Source organism: Manacus vitellinus, unplaced genomic scaffold (assembly GCF_001715985.3).
Source record: "Manacus vitellinus isolate BGI_N305 unplaced genomic scaffold, ASM171598v3 scaffold_53_pilon, whole genome shotgun sequence".
Lineage (NCBI taxonomy): Eukaryota > Metazoa > Chordata > Aves > Passeriformes > Pipridae > Manacus > Manacus vitellinus.
In genome coordinates this window covers 56,338-72,174 of record NW_021940637.1, presented here as the reverse complement: position 1 = coordinate 72,174, position 15,837 = coordinate 56,338, and the positions used below count along the sequence as shown (strand labels likewise).

At 55.0% G+C, this 15,837-nt stretch overlaps 1 protein-coding gene across 1 annotated transcript in view; it reads left to right on the top strand.

Moving 5' to 3' along the window:
* The first annotated feature begins 9,405 nt into the window (after positions 1–9,405).
* STRA6 (stimulated by retinoic acid 6) overlaps positions 9,406–15,837 on the top strand; it is a 16,111-nt gene continuing 9,679 nt past the window's right edge. Inside the window, exons 1-10 of the mRNA XM_029963128.1 lie at positions 9,406–9,530; positions 11,775–11,853; positions 12,320–12,405; positions 12,546–12,685; positions 12,830–12,996; positions 13,153–13,278; positions 14,017–14,084; positions 14,207–14,283; positions 15,172–15,233; positions 15,506–15,686. Of these exons, the coding sequence (XP_029818988.1) occupies positions 9,406–9,530; positions 11,775–11,853; positions 12,320–12,405; positions 12,546–12,685; positions 12,830–12,996; positions 13,153–13,278; positions 14,017–14,084; positions 14,207–14,283; positions 15,172–15,233; positions 15,506–15,686 (1,111 nt within the window). The remainder of the gene's footprint in view (positions 9,531–11,774; positions 11,854–12,319; positions 12,406–12,545; positions 12,686–12,829; positions 12,997–13,152; positions 13,279–14,016; positions 14,085–14,206; positions 14,284–15,171; positions 15,234–15,505; positions 15,687–15,837) is intronic.

Sequence of the window (15,837 nt, the reverse complement as noted above, 5' to 3'; positions counted from 1 at the left end):
TGGTGCCCAGCCCCCTTACCTCTGGGCAGGGTGAAGGTGAACTTCCTCCTCTGGAAGGAGTAGATCTGGTTGAGGTGTCTCTGCTCGATGGTGTCGGTGGTGCTGGTGTTGCTCCAGGCGGCGTTCCCGCTGTTGACGCGGAGCCGGATGCCGGCGCCGGAGCCCTGCAGCAGCGGGTTCTCCACCGTGAGCCTCAGGGCGTAGCAGCCCCGACGGTTAAACTGGGCACTCACCACCTCGAACTCAAAATCCAGGGTTTTCTCCTCAGCCTTCAGCCGGGAGCGCTGCAGGGTCAGGGGGATGTGAGGTTCCCCTGCTTTGCCCGCCATGGGGGCAGAGTAGGATCTGGGGATAAAGCCTCCTTGGAGCAGGGAGTCTGAAGGTCTCTTCCCTGGAGGAAGCCTTCCTGGCAGCCTGGGGCAGGTTTCTGAGCCAAGCCAGCTCTGGTTCCGCTCTCCTCTCCGGCAGGGAAAATGCCTGGAGGTGCCCTTGGGTGTGTGTTGGCCTCACATCTCCGCAGGCAGCTTTCAAAGGCAGCAAACAAGGAAAATAAATCTCCGTCTCTGAAAAATCATCCTTCGGTGCCGTGGGGAGCTGCCGAGAGCTTTCCTGCCCCTGTGCAATGGCAAGACAGACACTTTGAACTCCAGTTTGTTTGCTGGGGAACCAGGTAACTAGATGCAAAGTGGTGGCTGCCTTCCAGCAACAGCCCAGAATATCCAGGGTGACGCTGAGTGCTGTGACACACACGTGTGCAGGCAGGGTGTGCATTGATGGCTCCTTGAGCCCTTTTCCTTGGGACATCCACCTCAAAGGAGTGTGCTGGAGGCTCCAGGAGATGCGGGTGTTGAGGATGGTACAAGCTCTGACTGTTGCTCCCATGTTTTGCTGGCCCTAATTCTGCTCCTCCTGCACCCGTGGGTTGTTTTTGGATCTCTGCTGGGATCAGGCAGCCAAGTTGGGATCTCAGTGGTGCAGGGAGGGCTGGGCCTGCCCCAGGAGTCAGGGTTGGGCTGCAGAAGGGGAAGTGGGGCTGCTGGGGTGCCTGAAGGAGAGTCAGGAGCATTCTGGGGTGACCTGGGTCAGACCTGCCTACAAAGGGGTTTTGTTCCAAGGCTGCTTTTCCCAGCATCACAGAGGCTGCTCTTTCCCACACTGGAGTGTGTGTTTCTGGCTGGTGCAACTAGAGCTGAGCTCCCTTCCTAGTAAGCCTGCTGCTGAGCCAGCTGAGCATCCCAAGGTTAGTCCCACCATGGATATTTTGGGACTGACATCAAGGGGGTTGGTGGTCTGGGTCGGGCAGGAGCTGGAAGCTCAGTCTGATCCTCACCAGGAGCACCCTGTCATATCTCCTTCCCCCATTACCACTGAGAATAGCACGTTCCCACAGTTTTCGGGATGTCTCCAGTGAAACGTGAGCCGGAGCTGGGCTAGCAGGTGGCCCTTCTCTAAGACAGCCCCATACTCCATATAAAAAACCACATTCCAAGCTTTTCACGCTGGTGCAGGCTTGAAACAACAAGATTATCCTTGAGGGGAGCGGGCTGGGGGATAAAACGCCATCTGGGACCCTGCGGCGTAAGATTTTGGTGGGTTTTCTTTTCCCCCCTAGTATGGGAGCAGCCCAGGCACCTGCAAGGCATCCAGCCAAAATCTGCTCCAAAATGCCTGCCTCCAAGAATCCCTTTGGCCATGTGCATGGGCTGTGGATGGAGTTAAAAAATAAATCCTATTCTCCCACACCTCCCTGGAAGCACCAGTTGTGTGTCCTGGACCTTCCTCAGTTTCTCTTTGGGGAACAAAGACATGGGTTGATGTCCCACCTGGAGGAATTGTCCTGAACATGACCTTGGCTCATGGATTTAACCTCCCACTGTGGTGAGGATGTCAGGATGAGGATGCTGGAGATCAGGATGAAGACAGAAGGCAAATAGGTCATAATTCAGGGGTTTGGGGCACTGAGTTGAAGTAGAAGAAAAGGGTGCTCTGAGTGGTGCAAAGCCTGAGCTGGTGAAATGAGGAGGGGGAGTCATTCCACTGCCAGTCAAGCCAATGTCTCCAGGGAAATGCTGATGGGTGGGTTTCTTCCTTGGGAGGGCTGAGTGCATAAATGCTTTCAGTGGTGCTTGTGGAATTGGTGGCTCTTTCCCCTCGTGTGTGGAGACACAGTGCTCCCAAAGCAGAGCTGTGCTGGAGAAGGTGGTTTTTCCCAGGATCCCAGAGATGGCTTGAATTGAGTGTGTGATGCTGCTCTGAGCTGTTCCAGCTACAAATTCCTAGTAATTTGGGCTGCTGGTCTCATCTGGAGGTGTCACCATGTGCAGCTGGGACTTGCCTCAGCCCCCCTTGTACCCCATGCCACTGAGCTGGGCTCTGCTTCCCTGGGGCTCAGCAGCAGGAGGAATCCAGAGGATAAAACTGGTGCCTGTGGGAAGGATCATACCCTGGTCCTCAGCTCCCAAATGCTCCTGAAATTTTCCTTTGCCTCAATTAAAACCCTTCCAGGTTCTAATGTGGGGAAGCAGGAGCTATTTCATCCTTAACTAGCCTGCTTAATTTCCTCCCTGCCCTTGTGCAAACACATTACAGAGCCATCGCTAATGACAACATCATCAAAGACTAATTTTCCCATAATCTAATCTAAGGCACGGCTCATTCCTGCAGAGCTTTCCTGGCTGTACCAGAGACACACGTGCAGCACGTCAGGAGGTGCCACCCCCGTTGTGTTAATGGGGCATATCTGGGGCTGAGACCCTCCTTTGCCCCCCAGAAAGGTGAATACCAGTTTCCACAGCTTTGTTGGGTGTGAGGCTGATTCACAGGATTGTGTGAGGTCTGTCTGTCTTGGCAGCCTGTGGATTTTTGTTCTGTGGGATGAAAAGGTCCCCAATGGCTGGAGCTCTGCCTGCGTAATGAGCTCAAGGTTTGGGTCTGGAAAGCTGAGTGTTCTGGCCACAGGTGTGTTTGGGCTGTCCTTAGCTCTGTTTCTCCATGTGAAATTCCTTTTTCCTGAGGGAGAGATCCCCACCAGCACAGTCGGGTTCAACCTGGATCTCAATGCTGCAGCTCCTCACCCGGTGTTACAACATAAAACCGGCTCAGGACACCAATGCACACAAAGAGACTCCAGAGACTAAGAAAAAGGGATTTCCTCATCCCTGGAAGTGTTCAAGGCGAGGTTGGATGGGGCTTGGAGCAACCTGGTCTAGTGGAAGGGCAGGGAGTGGAACAAGATGGGCTTTGAGGTCCCTTCCAACCCAAACCATTCTGTGATTCCATGATTTGGGGGAGACCTTATCATGTGGGGCAGAAGTTAAGGATGCCTGCAGTGAGGGGCCAGCAGTGTTGGAGGGGCTCTGCATCCTCCAACTGCTGCACAGGACTGGGAGAGGTGTGAGAAGCAGGAAAACCATCCCATCTCCATGCTTATCCAGCACAAGCTGCAGCACCTTGGGATGCCATTGATCTCCTGACAACCACACATCCCAGGCTTGTGGCTGGTTTCCTGACAGCCATTTTTGAGTTGACAATGCAAAACTGGAGTTTTGCATTATTTATTGGAATACCAACTCTTTGAAGGGTATTAGAGTGCCTCGAGGTGTTTTGGTAGCTACAAAGCCCTTCCAGGGCTGGTGTGTGTCTATGTAATGGTCACTTTATGAAGATCAGGATGGATATTGCTGGCATATTTTTGTCTAGGAGGGAGGAAAAACCCCTGTGACTCTGAATTTCGGCCCCTTCCCTCCCTACCAGCTGTTTTCCCAGTCTCTCAGCTTTCCCAGGAAGCAGCTTTGGGATCCAACAGCAGTGTTTCTTATTTAAAAACAATCCCAGGGAAAGGAAAAAGAAAACAACAAACCCTCAGGTCATTTTGTTTAGTGTTGCCACAAGGTTTTGGCTAAAAATTAAGCTAAATCTTTGACCCTAATTAGTTTTCCTTTGCTTGGCTTGCTGTCACATGTGGGCTGTGTGTGTATTTGTCCAGATTATATATTTTTTCCTAAGCTGGTGTCTCCTGGACTGTGTGGGAAGGGTGTGTTGGCCAAGGGGCAGGTGGATGAGAGCAGTGGTAAAGCTTCCTGTTGCTCCCAGCTGCTCCCACCTGCCCCTAGGCTAAAGCATCCCCCAGTTCTTATCCCAAAATGTTTTGCTTCCCTTTCCCACTGCTGTGGGACCGTCACTCTGCACCTTCAGCACTTCCCATGTGAGCCCTGGGCAGGATCCGGCCATGTCCAAGGTGGTGGTGTCCCCAAACCAGGGATGCTTGTCCCCAGGGATGTTTGTCCCCAAGCTCTTCACCCACCAAAACTTTCCTTCCCAGTTCCCAGCTGCACTGAGTGAGGGAAAAAACAAATAAAGCTGCAAGATTTGGGCGAAGGGTTGGGCTCGGCTGATTTACACCCGTCAGGAGCTGGTCCTTTGTTTTATCCTGGGAGGAAGGAGAGACGTTTTCATCCCGAGGCAGGCATGCAGCAGCATCTCTATCCCCGGGTTTCCCCCTAAATTTCAGCGTGGAGGGAGCAGTTAAACCCCAGCTGGGCCGGCGGAGCGCTGTGGAAGAAGGGGGCTGGCTCAAGCTGCCTCCTCTCCCGAAAAGCTCTGCCGAATCAAAGGGAGAGCCGAGCACGGGGTTGGTTGCTTTTAATTTTCTAAACCCCAGGGTGGCCCCCAGCCAAGGCCTCCTGGCGATGGAGGGGATAAAGTTCCCTGAGCCACCGCGAGCCTCCGTTCACTCGCCAGTGCTCTGAACTTTGCGTTTGGGTTTGCATGGCTGCATCCACGCCCGACCCCCGCCAGCCAGTGCTTTAGTCCCCGCTTAGCAAGGCCACGCTGCTCCAGAGACCCCTGCCCAGCTGAGCCTCTAGGTGCCTTCCAAGGAGGTGGCCGACTGGAAGAAGGTAACTTTATTTTGGTCGCTTTTCCTCTTTTCCCACCCCTCTTCTGTTGTTTCTTCTTCAGACTTGGCGTGGCGGGGGGGGGAGCCGGGTTTACACCGCGGAGCTGATTGCTCCAGGTTGTAAATGCGGCTCCTGTGTACTTACAGAGAGTCAAATCCTGCTCTGGGGGGTGCAGACCCCCTGCCAAATCCCAGCTCTGCCCTTCAGCAGGGGTTTTACCTCCAGATTTGCTTTTCCTGGGGGATGCTCCTTCCCCCAGCAGCAGAGGAGCAGAGGTTATAGGGTGCTCTGCCTTGGATTCCCCCAGCACTGCTTCCCACACCGATGGATGACTGTGCCAGCAGGTTTTGCTGTGATCCTCCAAACTTTTCCCCTTTCCTGGCTTCTGGGGGTTCTGAGCAGCAGGTGCTGCTGCCTTTGCTTTGAAACGAAGAACCAAGGATGGGGGTCAGGAGCCTAAAAATAAGCTTAAACAGCCTCCTTGGCTTAAACGTTTAAGCTGCCTTTGCTTTTAAAATGCAAAAAGGGGCTTTTTTTGCCTTTCTGGTGAGTTTGTTTATGATCTCTGCTGTGGATTTATTATCTGCAAGCTCCAGCTCTGCGAAGGGAGAGGGTTTGTGAAGCATTGGAGCAGCTCCACGGCTCTCTCCGGGTGGTGGAAGTCGAGGTGCTGGAGGGATTTAGAGGGGATGGGGGGCGGAGGAGCTGAGGGGGTGGGGTGGGGACGGGACTTGGGTCAGCTGAGAACCAGCCGGAGCTGGGAGGAGGGAGGAAAATGTTGTCACAATGGGATGAAACACTTCCTCCGGACCCTTCCCTGCCCCCGGGGCTTTCATGATGGGATAAGGAGAGTTCACCACATATCCACTCGTCAGGCTTCCCCACATCCACTCATCAGTGCAATGAGTTCAGCGTTCTCAGCACCCTGGGACTGAGGCTGTCCCCGGGGGGAAGGGTGGAGAGCGACTTCCCGGAGGCCCCAGCATCCAGCTGGAGGGTCCAGGGTGTGTGTGGGCTCCTTGTCACTTGTGTTTGGAGAACTTGGAGACAGCTCTGCTTTTCCAGAAAGTCTTCAAAAAGCAAGGGCTGGCTGGGGCATCTTTGGGGCTTGAAGGACTCCAGAGTCACTGGTGGAGGGAACAGATGGGACCAACTGTCCCCTTGTCCCTCCCAGCTGAGCACAAGTGGCTGCAAACCAACCTTTCTCACCTCATTTTTGGGGCTGGAACACTGAGTTTAGTGGAGTTTGGGGCTGCAGTTGGCTGCCTTGGTTTGTGCCAATGACAGTTCAGGCTTTGCCTCTCCAGGCATCATCTGAAGCTGCTAAATCCACCTTTGGGAAGCCCATCCTCTTTTTGACGCCCTCCAAAGCCACCCCTGTGCCACCTGGCTTCGCAGGTCCCGGCGCGGCTCCTGAACAAGCAATTGAATTAGAGGAGGTCTTGCTTAAACAGCCCCCCCTTCTTCCCCCGGCCCAAGGGCTCCCTGAACAATTGTGAAATGAGATCTTTATCATTTTTATTAAAAGCTGTACACAAGGCATCACCATTAGGCTGGATGGGAGGAGGGAAGAGGGGTAATTCCCTTATGGCTCCCTTCCTCCCCTCCCAGTTTAATTCATAATGGTGGGATGCAAAAGCTCCCCGGAGAGTGATGGATAGTGGGAAATGAGGAATATGAAGGAGCTTTATTGAGCCCATCAATCTCGGGCGAGGCTGCTGCGATCAAAGGCCCAGCCTGTTTCGGCAGAGGTTACACAGAGGAGCAAAGAGATCGGGTTTCGGGGAAACCCGGGGCATGGGGGGGCTGCAAAGCCAGAGAGCTCCTGGCTCAGCCCGGGCTGGAGGAGCCGGCGCCCGCCGAGCTGGGTGGAGAGCTGGGGCCCTGCCCTGGCTGGGGATGCTGATCCCGCTGAGCTTTTGGCACACCTGCCCCTCCTCTCCTGGGACACCGGGATTTGCAGCCTGAGCAGGAATCATAGGATGGTTTGGGTTGGAAGGGACCTTAAGGATCATCTAGTCCAACCCCCTTCCACTATCCCAGGTTGCTCCAAGCCCCGTCCAGCCTGGCCTTGGACATTTCTAGGGATGGGGCAGCCACAGCTTCTCTGGGCAACCCGTGCCAGGGCCTCACCATCCCCACAGTAAATAGGGAGTTAACCCTTCCCTGTTCCATGTGAGGCTGGAAGCCCTCATGGAATGCTTCTCCCCAGCCAAAATACCCGCCCCCAGTTAGGTCTCTCCTCCAGCACCTGGCAATAAGAGATGCATTGGTGTCCAGGCTGGGATGTACCCTGTGTCACACCATCGTGGCTTGGCTGATGGTGTCCAGCAGACAGGTTGGAGGCTCTGAAGCACCTCCTGGTTTCTCCAGACCTTTCACAAATGGTGACCCAGATGTTGCCACCCTGCGTGGTAGACCACAAGAGGAGACTATCTCCTGGAACAGGACAGCACCCACCTCATGAGGATGAGTGGGTGGAACTGGAGGACTTGAAGATCACCTGGTGCTGAGACAGTGTTGACTCATCTTGGTTCCAAACTCAGACAGGAATGGGCAGTGGAGCTCCGAGATCCAGGTGTGTGTGATACTCCAAGCAGGATGTTTTGGAAGGGGGTATGACACACCACCCAAAGAAACTGTCAGTTCAATCTTGAGACATTGCTGCCTGCCTGCTGAGAGTTGTGTGCATCAGGCATCTCATGGAGCCTTTCTCTCCATCCCTTCCTGCTTTTCTCTGGCCTCCATGTCCCCGAGTGGCTGCAAATCCAGGCATTGGTAAGGTGGCATCAGTGGTGGATCACAGTGATAATGCTGCCTGGCTGGGCTGGTGGGAAGATGCATCTTGTTTCTGCTCATTGTCCTTCTTTGGGTGATGCCAGGGGGAGGAGAGGGGGACATGGACAATCCCAGTGTGGCTTTTGGAGATGATTCTTTATCCTGATGCTGCATTCTCAGGATGCTCCCCCGTTCCAAGGCTGGCATGGCTTGCTTTACCTGTCTAAATCCCATCCCCTGCTTTCAAACCCTGCCAGCCTTTGGTGACCCCACAGGAGGGGAATGGGGCTTCCAGACCTGTGTGTGCACTGCCATGAACTTTACAGGCTCCTTCTACCTTTTTACGGAGTGCTACATTCCTGGGAGGTGAGGTCAGAGCTGCTTCCCTGCACAGGCGAAACCAAGGGATGGCTGGAGAGTCGATTCCTTGAGGCTGGGACACTCAGGAATGTCCGGATGGACAGGACAGTCAGGGATGGGGGGCTGGGATTCATCCCAGTTGGATGGGGTTGGGGGGGTCCATCCTTCCATGGGATGGTGGTGGCATCTGGATTGGGACCAAAAGGTGGAGTGGGAGGATCTTCTTTCTAGCTGAGTTGTGGTGCTCTGGGAAGGGAGGTGAAGATCCCAGGCCTTGCACCCTGACATAGAGAGAGTCCCTGGAAAACCTGACTGGGGGATGTGATGTCCATCGGGCAGTGTGGCCATGGTGACAAGGTGACAAGTGCCACTTGTCTGTCAGAGCCAGGGCTGCCTGCAGGGCTGTAACCCTGATCTGGAGAATCTCTTTGAAGCTGTGCTGGACCCACCATGGTCCCTGGTGAACACCAGCTGTACAAACAACAGCCCAGAGCAAAGCTGCTGGCTCAGTCATCCATCTCCCACCCATCCCACTGAGGAGCCCTGCGGGAGTTTGGTGACATCCCTGAGCTGTAGGATGGGGTTTCCCAAGGTCCTGGGCTGTTCCCAGGGCTTGGAGGCTGCACCAAGCATTGCTGCCTGGCATTTGGAGATGTCTTTGGGCACTGCCTTTCTGACAGCAGTGGTAGATGAGGCATGTTACAGCTTGTGCAGTGTAGCTCTGGGACAGCAGTGGAGGGTGTGGGGCTGTCCGGGCCAAAATCATCAAAAAATAATTGGGAGAAGGAGAAACGAGAGCCTGTTGGGTCTGGCACCACGGCAAATCCTCCTTCCTTTTTATTGCTGCAGAGGGAGAGGGACTGGGGGAGGCTGAATGTCATGAGGAGCATCCGGTGGCACAGAGGGACACCGGGGACACAGATCATGGTCAGATCTCATCCCCCTTTCAGCAGCCGAGCCCAAAACTTGACCCTTGCGCTGGTTTTCAAATCGTCGGCGTAAAAACTGTTAAACAACCCAAACAAAGGCTCCAAGTCTATCAGCGTCCCGCGGCGGGCAGGGAGCGGCCGCGGTGATTAGGTGTGCCCTGAGCACTCGGGATGTGCGGCGGGGGAGGGTGTTCGCCCCTTATCCCTCCTCCAAGTCCAGATAAAAGCTGGATCCTTGGGGGCACAGCCGGATTTTGAAAGCTCCCGGTCCTCCCCCGGCTGCGGGAGTGACCCGAGAAGATAAAGCCTCCTGGCTCAACGCCTCCATCCCGCATTTCCAAGCGCCCGGGAGGGCCCACCTTGTGCAAACCCGGTCACCTTCTGCCTCTGCTGCCTCTCGCCGTCTCTCTCCAGCCCACAGGGGGAGGAAGGAGACGGCCATGGCAGCCAACGGCTCCGGTGGGATGCACGATGCTCTCCTGGACAGCAGCCTTGTCAGCGATGACGACCTCCTTTCCAACTGGTACATCTACGAAACCATGGAGCCGGCCGTGCCACAGGATGAGTAAGTGTACAGCCCCACTGGCAGGTGCCACATGTCCCCCTGTCCCTGCTGGGATCGGATAACCTCCTCCCAGCTGCTCTATCCCCTTTTCCACAGAGCAACATCCCCAGAGCAGCAGAGCTGGGATTTGTGTCCGGGCGAGGTGATTTAAGAGGCTCCTTTTGGCCCCTTAAATTGCTTAATTTCTTCCAAGTGCCCCTGGCAAAGTCTGGGGTAAATCCTGCACTGGGCATCTCTGCTAGTTACCCTCGCTTTTCCTCAACCTTCCCCAAAATTCAAAGTCAAGTGCATGGGGTTCACCTGCTGCCCTGACCCCCTTGAAGGTCCCAGAGACTTCCCTGGCTGCTCTGACTCCATGATTCTGGGTTTGGAGCCATCCTCATGACACAGCCTTAATCCCGTCCCAGTTCTCTGCCAGCATCCGTGCAGATTTTGGCTGGGAGTGAGGAAAGTTGGCAGCACAGCCCAATCTACTTGGACACTCTGACAGGTTCCTGCATGGCACGGTGACCCTGAATAGGTTTCTTACTTGCAAAATAGGGCTGAGCATCTCTGGGCTTGCATGGATGTCCTCTCCCTCTCCCTTCAAATTAGTGTATCCATGGGTCCTGTAAAGCCTATTCCCTCCCCATCCATGATGATCCACTCGTTAACTGAGTGTATTCCAAAGGGCAGTGCTGTGTTTCCCACGGGGATGGGACCCCAGGGCCCAACCTTGGAGCAAAGACCCAGGACTTTGTGCCCTCCTAGTTCAGTGCCCTTCCCAAGGACAAGAGAACTCCCGATGGGAGGGGAAACTGAGGCATGGAGCAGCAGGGCAATTTATCCAACATGTCCCCAAGGCTCAAAGTCAGGCATCCCAAGGCCCATCTATCAGGATCTATTGTCCCTCTGTTGACTTAGTCCTCCACGGATGGGTACCTAATCCTAACCAGGAGGGGATCCCAGCCCAAAGGGTTCCTTCTCATCCCTTATCTTTCTCATTGTGAAACAGGCTTTGAAATCTCCTTGCCCAGCCTTGGTTTCCCCAGGTGAAGCCCCACCTGTGTGACCTCCACCTTTGCTAGAATCTTTCCAGGGATATTTTCTGGGTGTCCTCCAAGCCATGGTCAGTGAAGAGATGGAGGCAGCACTGGAAGATTTGCCCACCTGATGGCTTCTGGATGCTCTGGATTTAGATGCTGAAGCCTTGGTGATATCCAAAAGGTGTTTGGTGTCCCTGTGCTCTCAATCATGCCAGGAGGATTTCTTGAGCCTGGATATTTTTGGACAGTAGGAATTTTCTGGTCTATCCAAGGCCAGTCACTGGCAGCTGGTCCTATAAAGCCTTTTTGTGGCAGTTTGGTGACAGGCTTGGACATATGATGCCTGGAAAATCCCAATTTCTCTATTAGACCCTTCCTTGCAGGCTTGCTCGTGGGAGCTCCCATCTCTGCCCACCCCATTGGAGCTGTGGGGTTCGGGAGGGCAGAAGGGCTTTGGGGGGGGGTGTCTTCCCCTGTAAGTTATGGGGTTCAGGAGGTTCCCACATGTGAGTTATGGGCCTTAAGGGGGGTTCAGCTCTCCAGCACAGGGATTTGCTGCCCAGTGTTGGGTGAGGGTGTCTGGGCACAGTCGTGCCTGACCTTGGGGAGAGGAGGAGGGCTGTGCCAAAGCAGAGATTAAGGGATGTAACAGAGGCCAGGAATGAATAAATAAAGCCAAGCCTGACGTCTGCTCGGCTGGCCTTGGCTGAGGGAGAGCAGCTCTGGGACCCCAGGCAGCCGTCTCCTCCATCATCCCAAGCTGTGGGACGGGTCCCTCTCCCATGGGAAAGGTATCAAAACGTCCTACAAGCAGCCTCCCAGCTGGAGTGCAGTGCCTTAGGCAGGAAGAACTGCTGCATTCCCTGAGAAGCCAGAGCCAGAAGGGACATGGGTGTAAAAGAGGCAAAGGCAGGGTTTCATCCATCCTCGCTGAACTGTTCTGTCTCGCTGTCCTGGTACATGCAGGAGATTACCCAGTCCCTGTGGGGCTCAGCTTGAGGCCTCTGCTGGGGGTTATCTCTCCCTCTTGGTCATAAAATCATCTCAGGAGGGTGACTTCATCCCTGGTTACTGAGGGTTGTGCAACGCAGCACTTGGGAGGTTTATTCCAGACAGACATCTCCGCTGTGCCGTGTGCGTGGCTGTCACCCCAGCACCTTTGCTTTTCCCTTTTGGGGCTAAGAACAACCACACATGATTTTCCCCCTGCTCTTTCTAGCATGTTTCCTGCTGTAATCCCAGACTGTGAGCCCACTGTTTCTCCCAGAATGTATCACATCTGCATGGCACCCATCTCTGTAAGTACCTGACTAGTACCACAGGGTGAGTTATCTGCCCCAATATCCTGTTTGCTGTCCCCCAATTTGGGTCATACCCTCTCAGTTATCAGGGCTGAACTCTACAGCTGGAGCTGGGATGCTTTTGGAAAGCACTCACACCTCTCCAGACCTTGTTCTGTACCTGTAGTCAATGGAAGGTTTTGATTTATGGTGGGACTTGATGACCTTGGGTGTCTTTTTCAACTTAAATGATTCCATAGTTCTATGATTTCCTTTTATTTTTTCCCAGTATGTTCCCTCTGAGACACTTAGAGCCTCTAACTCCTCCAGGCAGGTTGAGAAGTGCCTGTCCCTGCTTCAGCCATGGCTGGGTTTAGGGAGTAGGGTGGGAAATCATGTCTCCATGGAGGCTCCCATCACACAGCATCATGCCCCAGACTTCCCCTCCGTGTATTTACTGCTCCCTTGGTTGTGTTCCTGGCAGCTGGCCGTGCTCCTGGGCTTGTCCTTGCTGGTGAAGCGCAGGCGTCTCCACCAGAGCTGCTGGAACGGTGTCCCAGGACTGCTCAGGTACCCTGGCCCTGCGCCCCAGCCCTCGGGGTCCCTGTCACCATGCAGCCAAGGGGGTGGCAGGAGGAGCTAAACCAGCTTGGCAAGAGGACACAGTGCCCACAATCTGGTGTCAGGCTCATTCCTTCCTTGGCTTGCAGCCCAGCCAACTTTCTGGAAGAGGAAGGCAACCAAGGGCTGGTGGCTGCGGTGTTCGGCATCCTCTTCTCCTCCCTGTGCGTGCTGGTCTTGGACAGGGACCCTCTGCCATTCATCTCCCACTCCTCCCAGAGCACCCGGGGTAAGGCCAGCACCCTCCTGGCCCCTCCCCACCCAGCCCAGGGGACACCCTGAGCACCCTGTTCGCTCTGGTCCATACTGACGGTGCTGCCTTCTCTTGCGTGTTTTGCTCTCCCTTCCCTCTTCCCTCCATCCCACCGCCCAGAGTACTGGAAGATCATGGCTTTGCTCTACTACCCAGCCTTCTACTACCCCCTGATCGCCTGTGCCACCGTCCGGCACAGGCTCAGCTACCTGGTGGGCTGCCTGCTGTCCTGGTGCCACTGCGTGGTCCACATCTGGCAGAAGGTGGATTGTCCTCAGTCACCAAAGGTGTGTGTCCCACTTCCTGGGGAAGGAGCGGAGAGCTGGCCAAAGCCTGGAGGTGGCTTTCTTACAACCTCCTTGGAGTGACACCATGGTGTCACCCACCCGGGATTAGACCCCCGGGCTGGGGTGGTGCCATGTGACATCTCTGCTCCCCCCCAGATATACAGGTACTACTCCACACTCTCGTACATCCCCATCATCCTCTGCCTTGTCCTCTTAAGCCTTTGGTATCCAGCCCTGCTCGTCAGGAGCTTCACCGTCCAGGAGGAGACCTTGGATAAGGAGGTAATGAAGACCCATGGGGCAACTCAGGGAGAACCCCTGGAGGGACCAGCATGGTTTTGGGGACTTTCCTGCCCCGCTGCCTTGGGGGATCAGGAGATCTGGGGTGCTCCCAGTGCACGTGTTCCCCACTTTGCTCAGGCACTGGAATTGACTCTGTTTATAACACTGGATTTGAAAAGGGAGTGAAAAATCCATCTTTGGAGTAAACTCCTTAGTACAAGAGGCTTAAGGCATCAATGCTTCCCCTTCAGGCCGGGACTGGGGTCGCCTTGTTTTCCCAGCAGGCTGGATAATCCCTGGCCCTTTGAGAAGTGCCGGGGCTTTGTTGGGAAGAGAGGAGGAAAAACCTACTTCAAAACAAAGGAAAAAGCCAGCCCAAGTGTGGCCTGAAGTGACCCCCCAGGCACTTACTGGGAGCTGGCTGATGGGAAGGAGAGATTTCAGCCGTCCTACCGGTGTGTCTGGTTTTGGGCTGCTTTGTTGATGGGAACAAGGCAGGTTTGTTTCCACCTTTGCTGTACCAGAAGATTTGCTGCCCACATCTGTTCCAACATATTCCTTGCAAAAACGAGAGCTGGAAAGTCATCACCTGCATCTCATACAGAGATGCCAGTGATGGGTGGGTGGCCAGGGATAGTAGAGCAAAGAGATGGATGCTGGGTGGGATGCAGATGCTCTGCCCCCCCAGATCAGAGTTCCTGTGCTGAAATCAGGCAACTTATCGCTGCTTTCCTCAAGGTTACAGGGAGAGGGTATTACAAGAAGTACCTAAAGGCTGTCCTGTCCAAACGCCCTCGGAAGGGAAGGTAAGGATGGCACCTTCCCATGGCACTGCCAGTTCAGCGAGCACCTGTGTCAGCCCTGCAATGGGACAGAGAGGCTCCCTGTCCCAAAGGACATGCTCTTCACCCTGTCCTTCCTCCTCCAGCTCCGCGAAGATAGAAGAGAGCCTCCTCTCAAGGATCCAGACGTATTTATGCTCCTACATCTACACTCCTGAGGAAGGTGGGCTGGGGGTGCTCTCCTGGCCGCAGCAGCAGCTCGGCAGACAGGCTGCCTGCCCTTCCCCAGGGACAGCAAATGCCTTTCTTGGCTCCTGCCCCAAAGCATCTGTGCCACGGCAGCTGCCACGCGCCACGCGAGCGACGCCTCGGCTCGGCACAGACCGCGGCCGTGTGGGGTGGGGACATGGACCCCCCGCGCCCCCGGGGGACATGGGTGGGCTGAGGCAGTGAGGTTCAGGCACAGGTTGTGCCAATAGCACAGAATCATGGAAGAGCTTGGGTTGGAAGGGACCTCAAAAATTGTCCAGCCCTGGGTGGGCAGGGATGAGCAGGGACACCTTCCACTATCCCAGGTTGCTCTAAGCCCTGTCCAACCTGGCCTTGTACACTTCCAGGGATGGGGCAGCCACAGCTTCTCTGGGCAGCCTGTGCTAGGGCCTCACCACCCTCATAGGGAAGAATATAAACAGCCTGGTGCTTGATAAGGCTGTGATAAGGGAATAAAATCTGCAATAAGTGGACTAAATCCCTAATAGACCAGGAATGGGGAGCTATGTGTTGCTCTCTCTCCCATGGAAGAAGCAGGGGGTGTCCCAGGAGGTGGCAGCCCAGGGGCCATGGCATGCAGCTGCTGGCATTTGGTGCTGTGGGCACAAAAGATTTCATGGAAAAGGAGGATGGACCCATAGAGCCAAAGTACAGAGAAACCACTCTCAGCTACATATCCACACAGGATTTCCCTGTGCAAATCCCGACTAATATTAACCATCCTGTTTCAGTGCTTTCCCTGGGGTGTTTGCTTTGGCTGCTGGGTTGGGTGGACCTGCAGCCAGCTCCCTTCTTCCCCCATGATCCCACATCTTGGCTCCTATCTGATTCTACCTTATAGGTTTCCGGATCCCCCTGAAGCTTGTTGTGTCCATAACCATGACTGTGATCGCCGTCTACCAGGTGATGCTGGTGATTAAATGCCAAGCAGAGCCCCTTCCCTGCCTCCTGGCCATGTCCTCTCGAGGCAGAGGAGCCCAGAGGTCACTGCCATGCCACAATTTTGGCTATGGGAACAGTATTAACGTGCCTCAAGGAATTACCATCCCCTGCTGAGCCGCACCAACTGACCATGTGCTCCCAGGGCTCAGCCAGCCCTAAGTCTTTAAGCCAAGGTGATGGCTCGGCAGTGGGATGCCGTGACCCGGGGCTCACGTGTCTCTGCTCCTTCACAGGTCGCCCTGCTGCTCCTGGTAGCCTTCGTTCCCACCATCCAGATCGTGCGGGCGGGAATGACGAAGGACATCGTGGTGTTGTTGGTCCAGTTTGGCTTGGTGCCCTCAGACAACCCAGCTGTCCCCGGTGACATGGAGAAGGAGCTCAACATTGTCAAGCACTACCTGTGGTCGCTGGAAGGTGGGTTCCCAGCCAGGTCCCGCATCCATAGGTGGTTTCTGGAGGGTTTCAGAACTTACCAGAGAGATTTCTAATCCAGAGCATGGTCGGTGATAAGGCAGCTTCCAGAGGGACTTCAGAGCCAGCTGCCAAAGCCCCAGACACGAAAGGC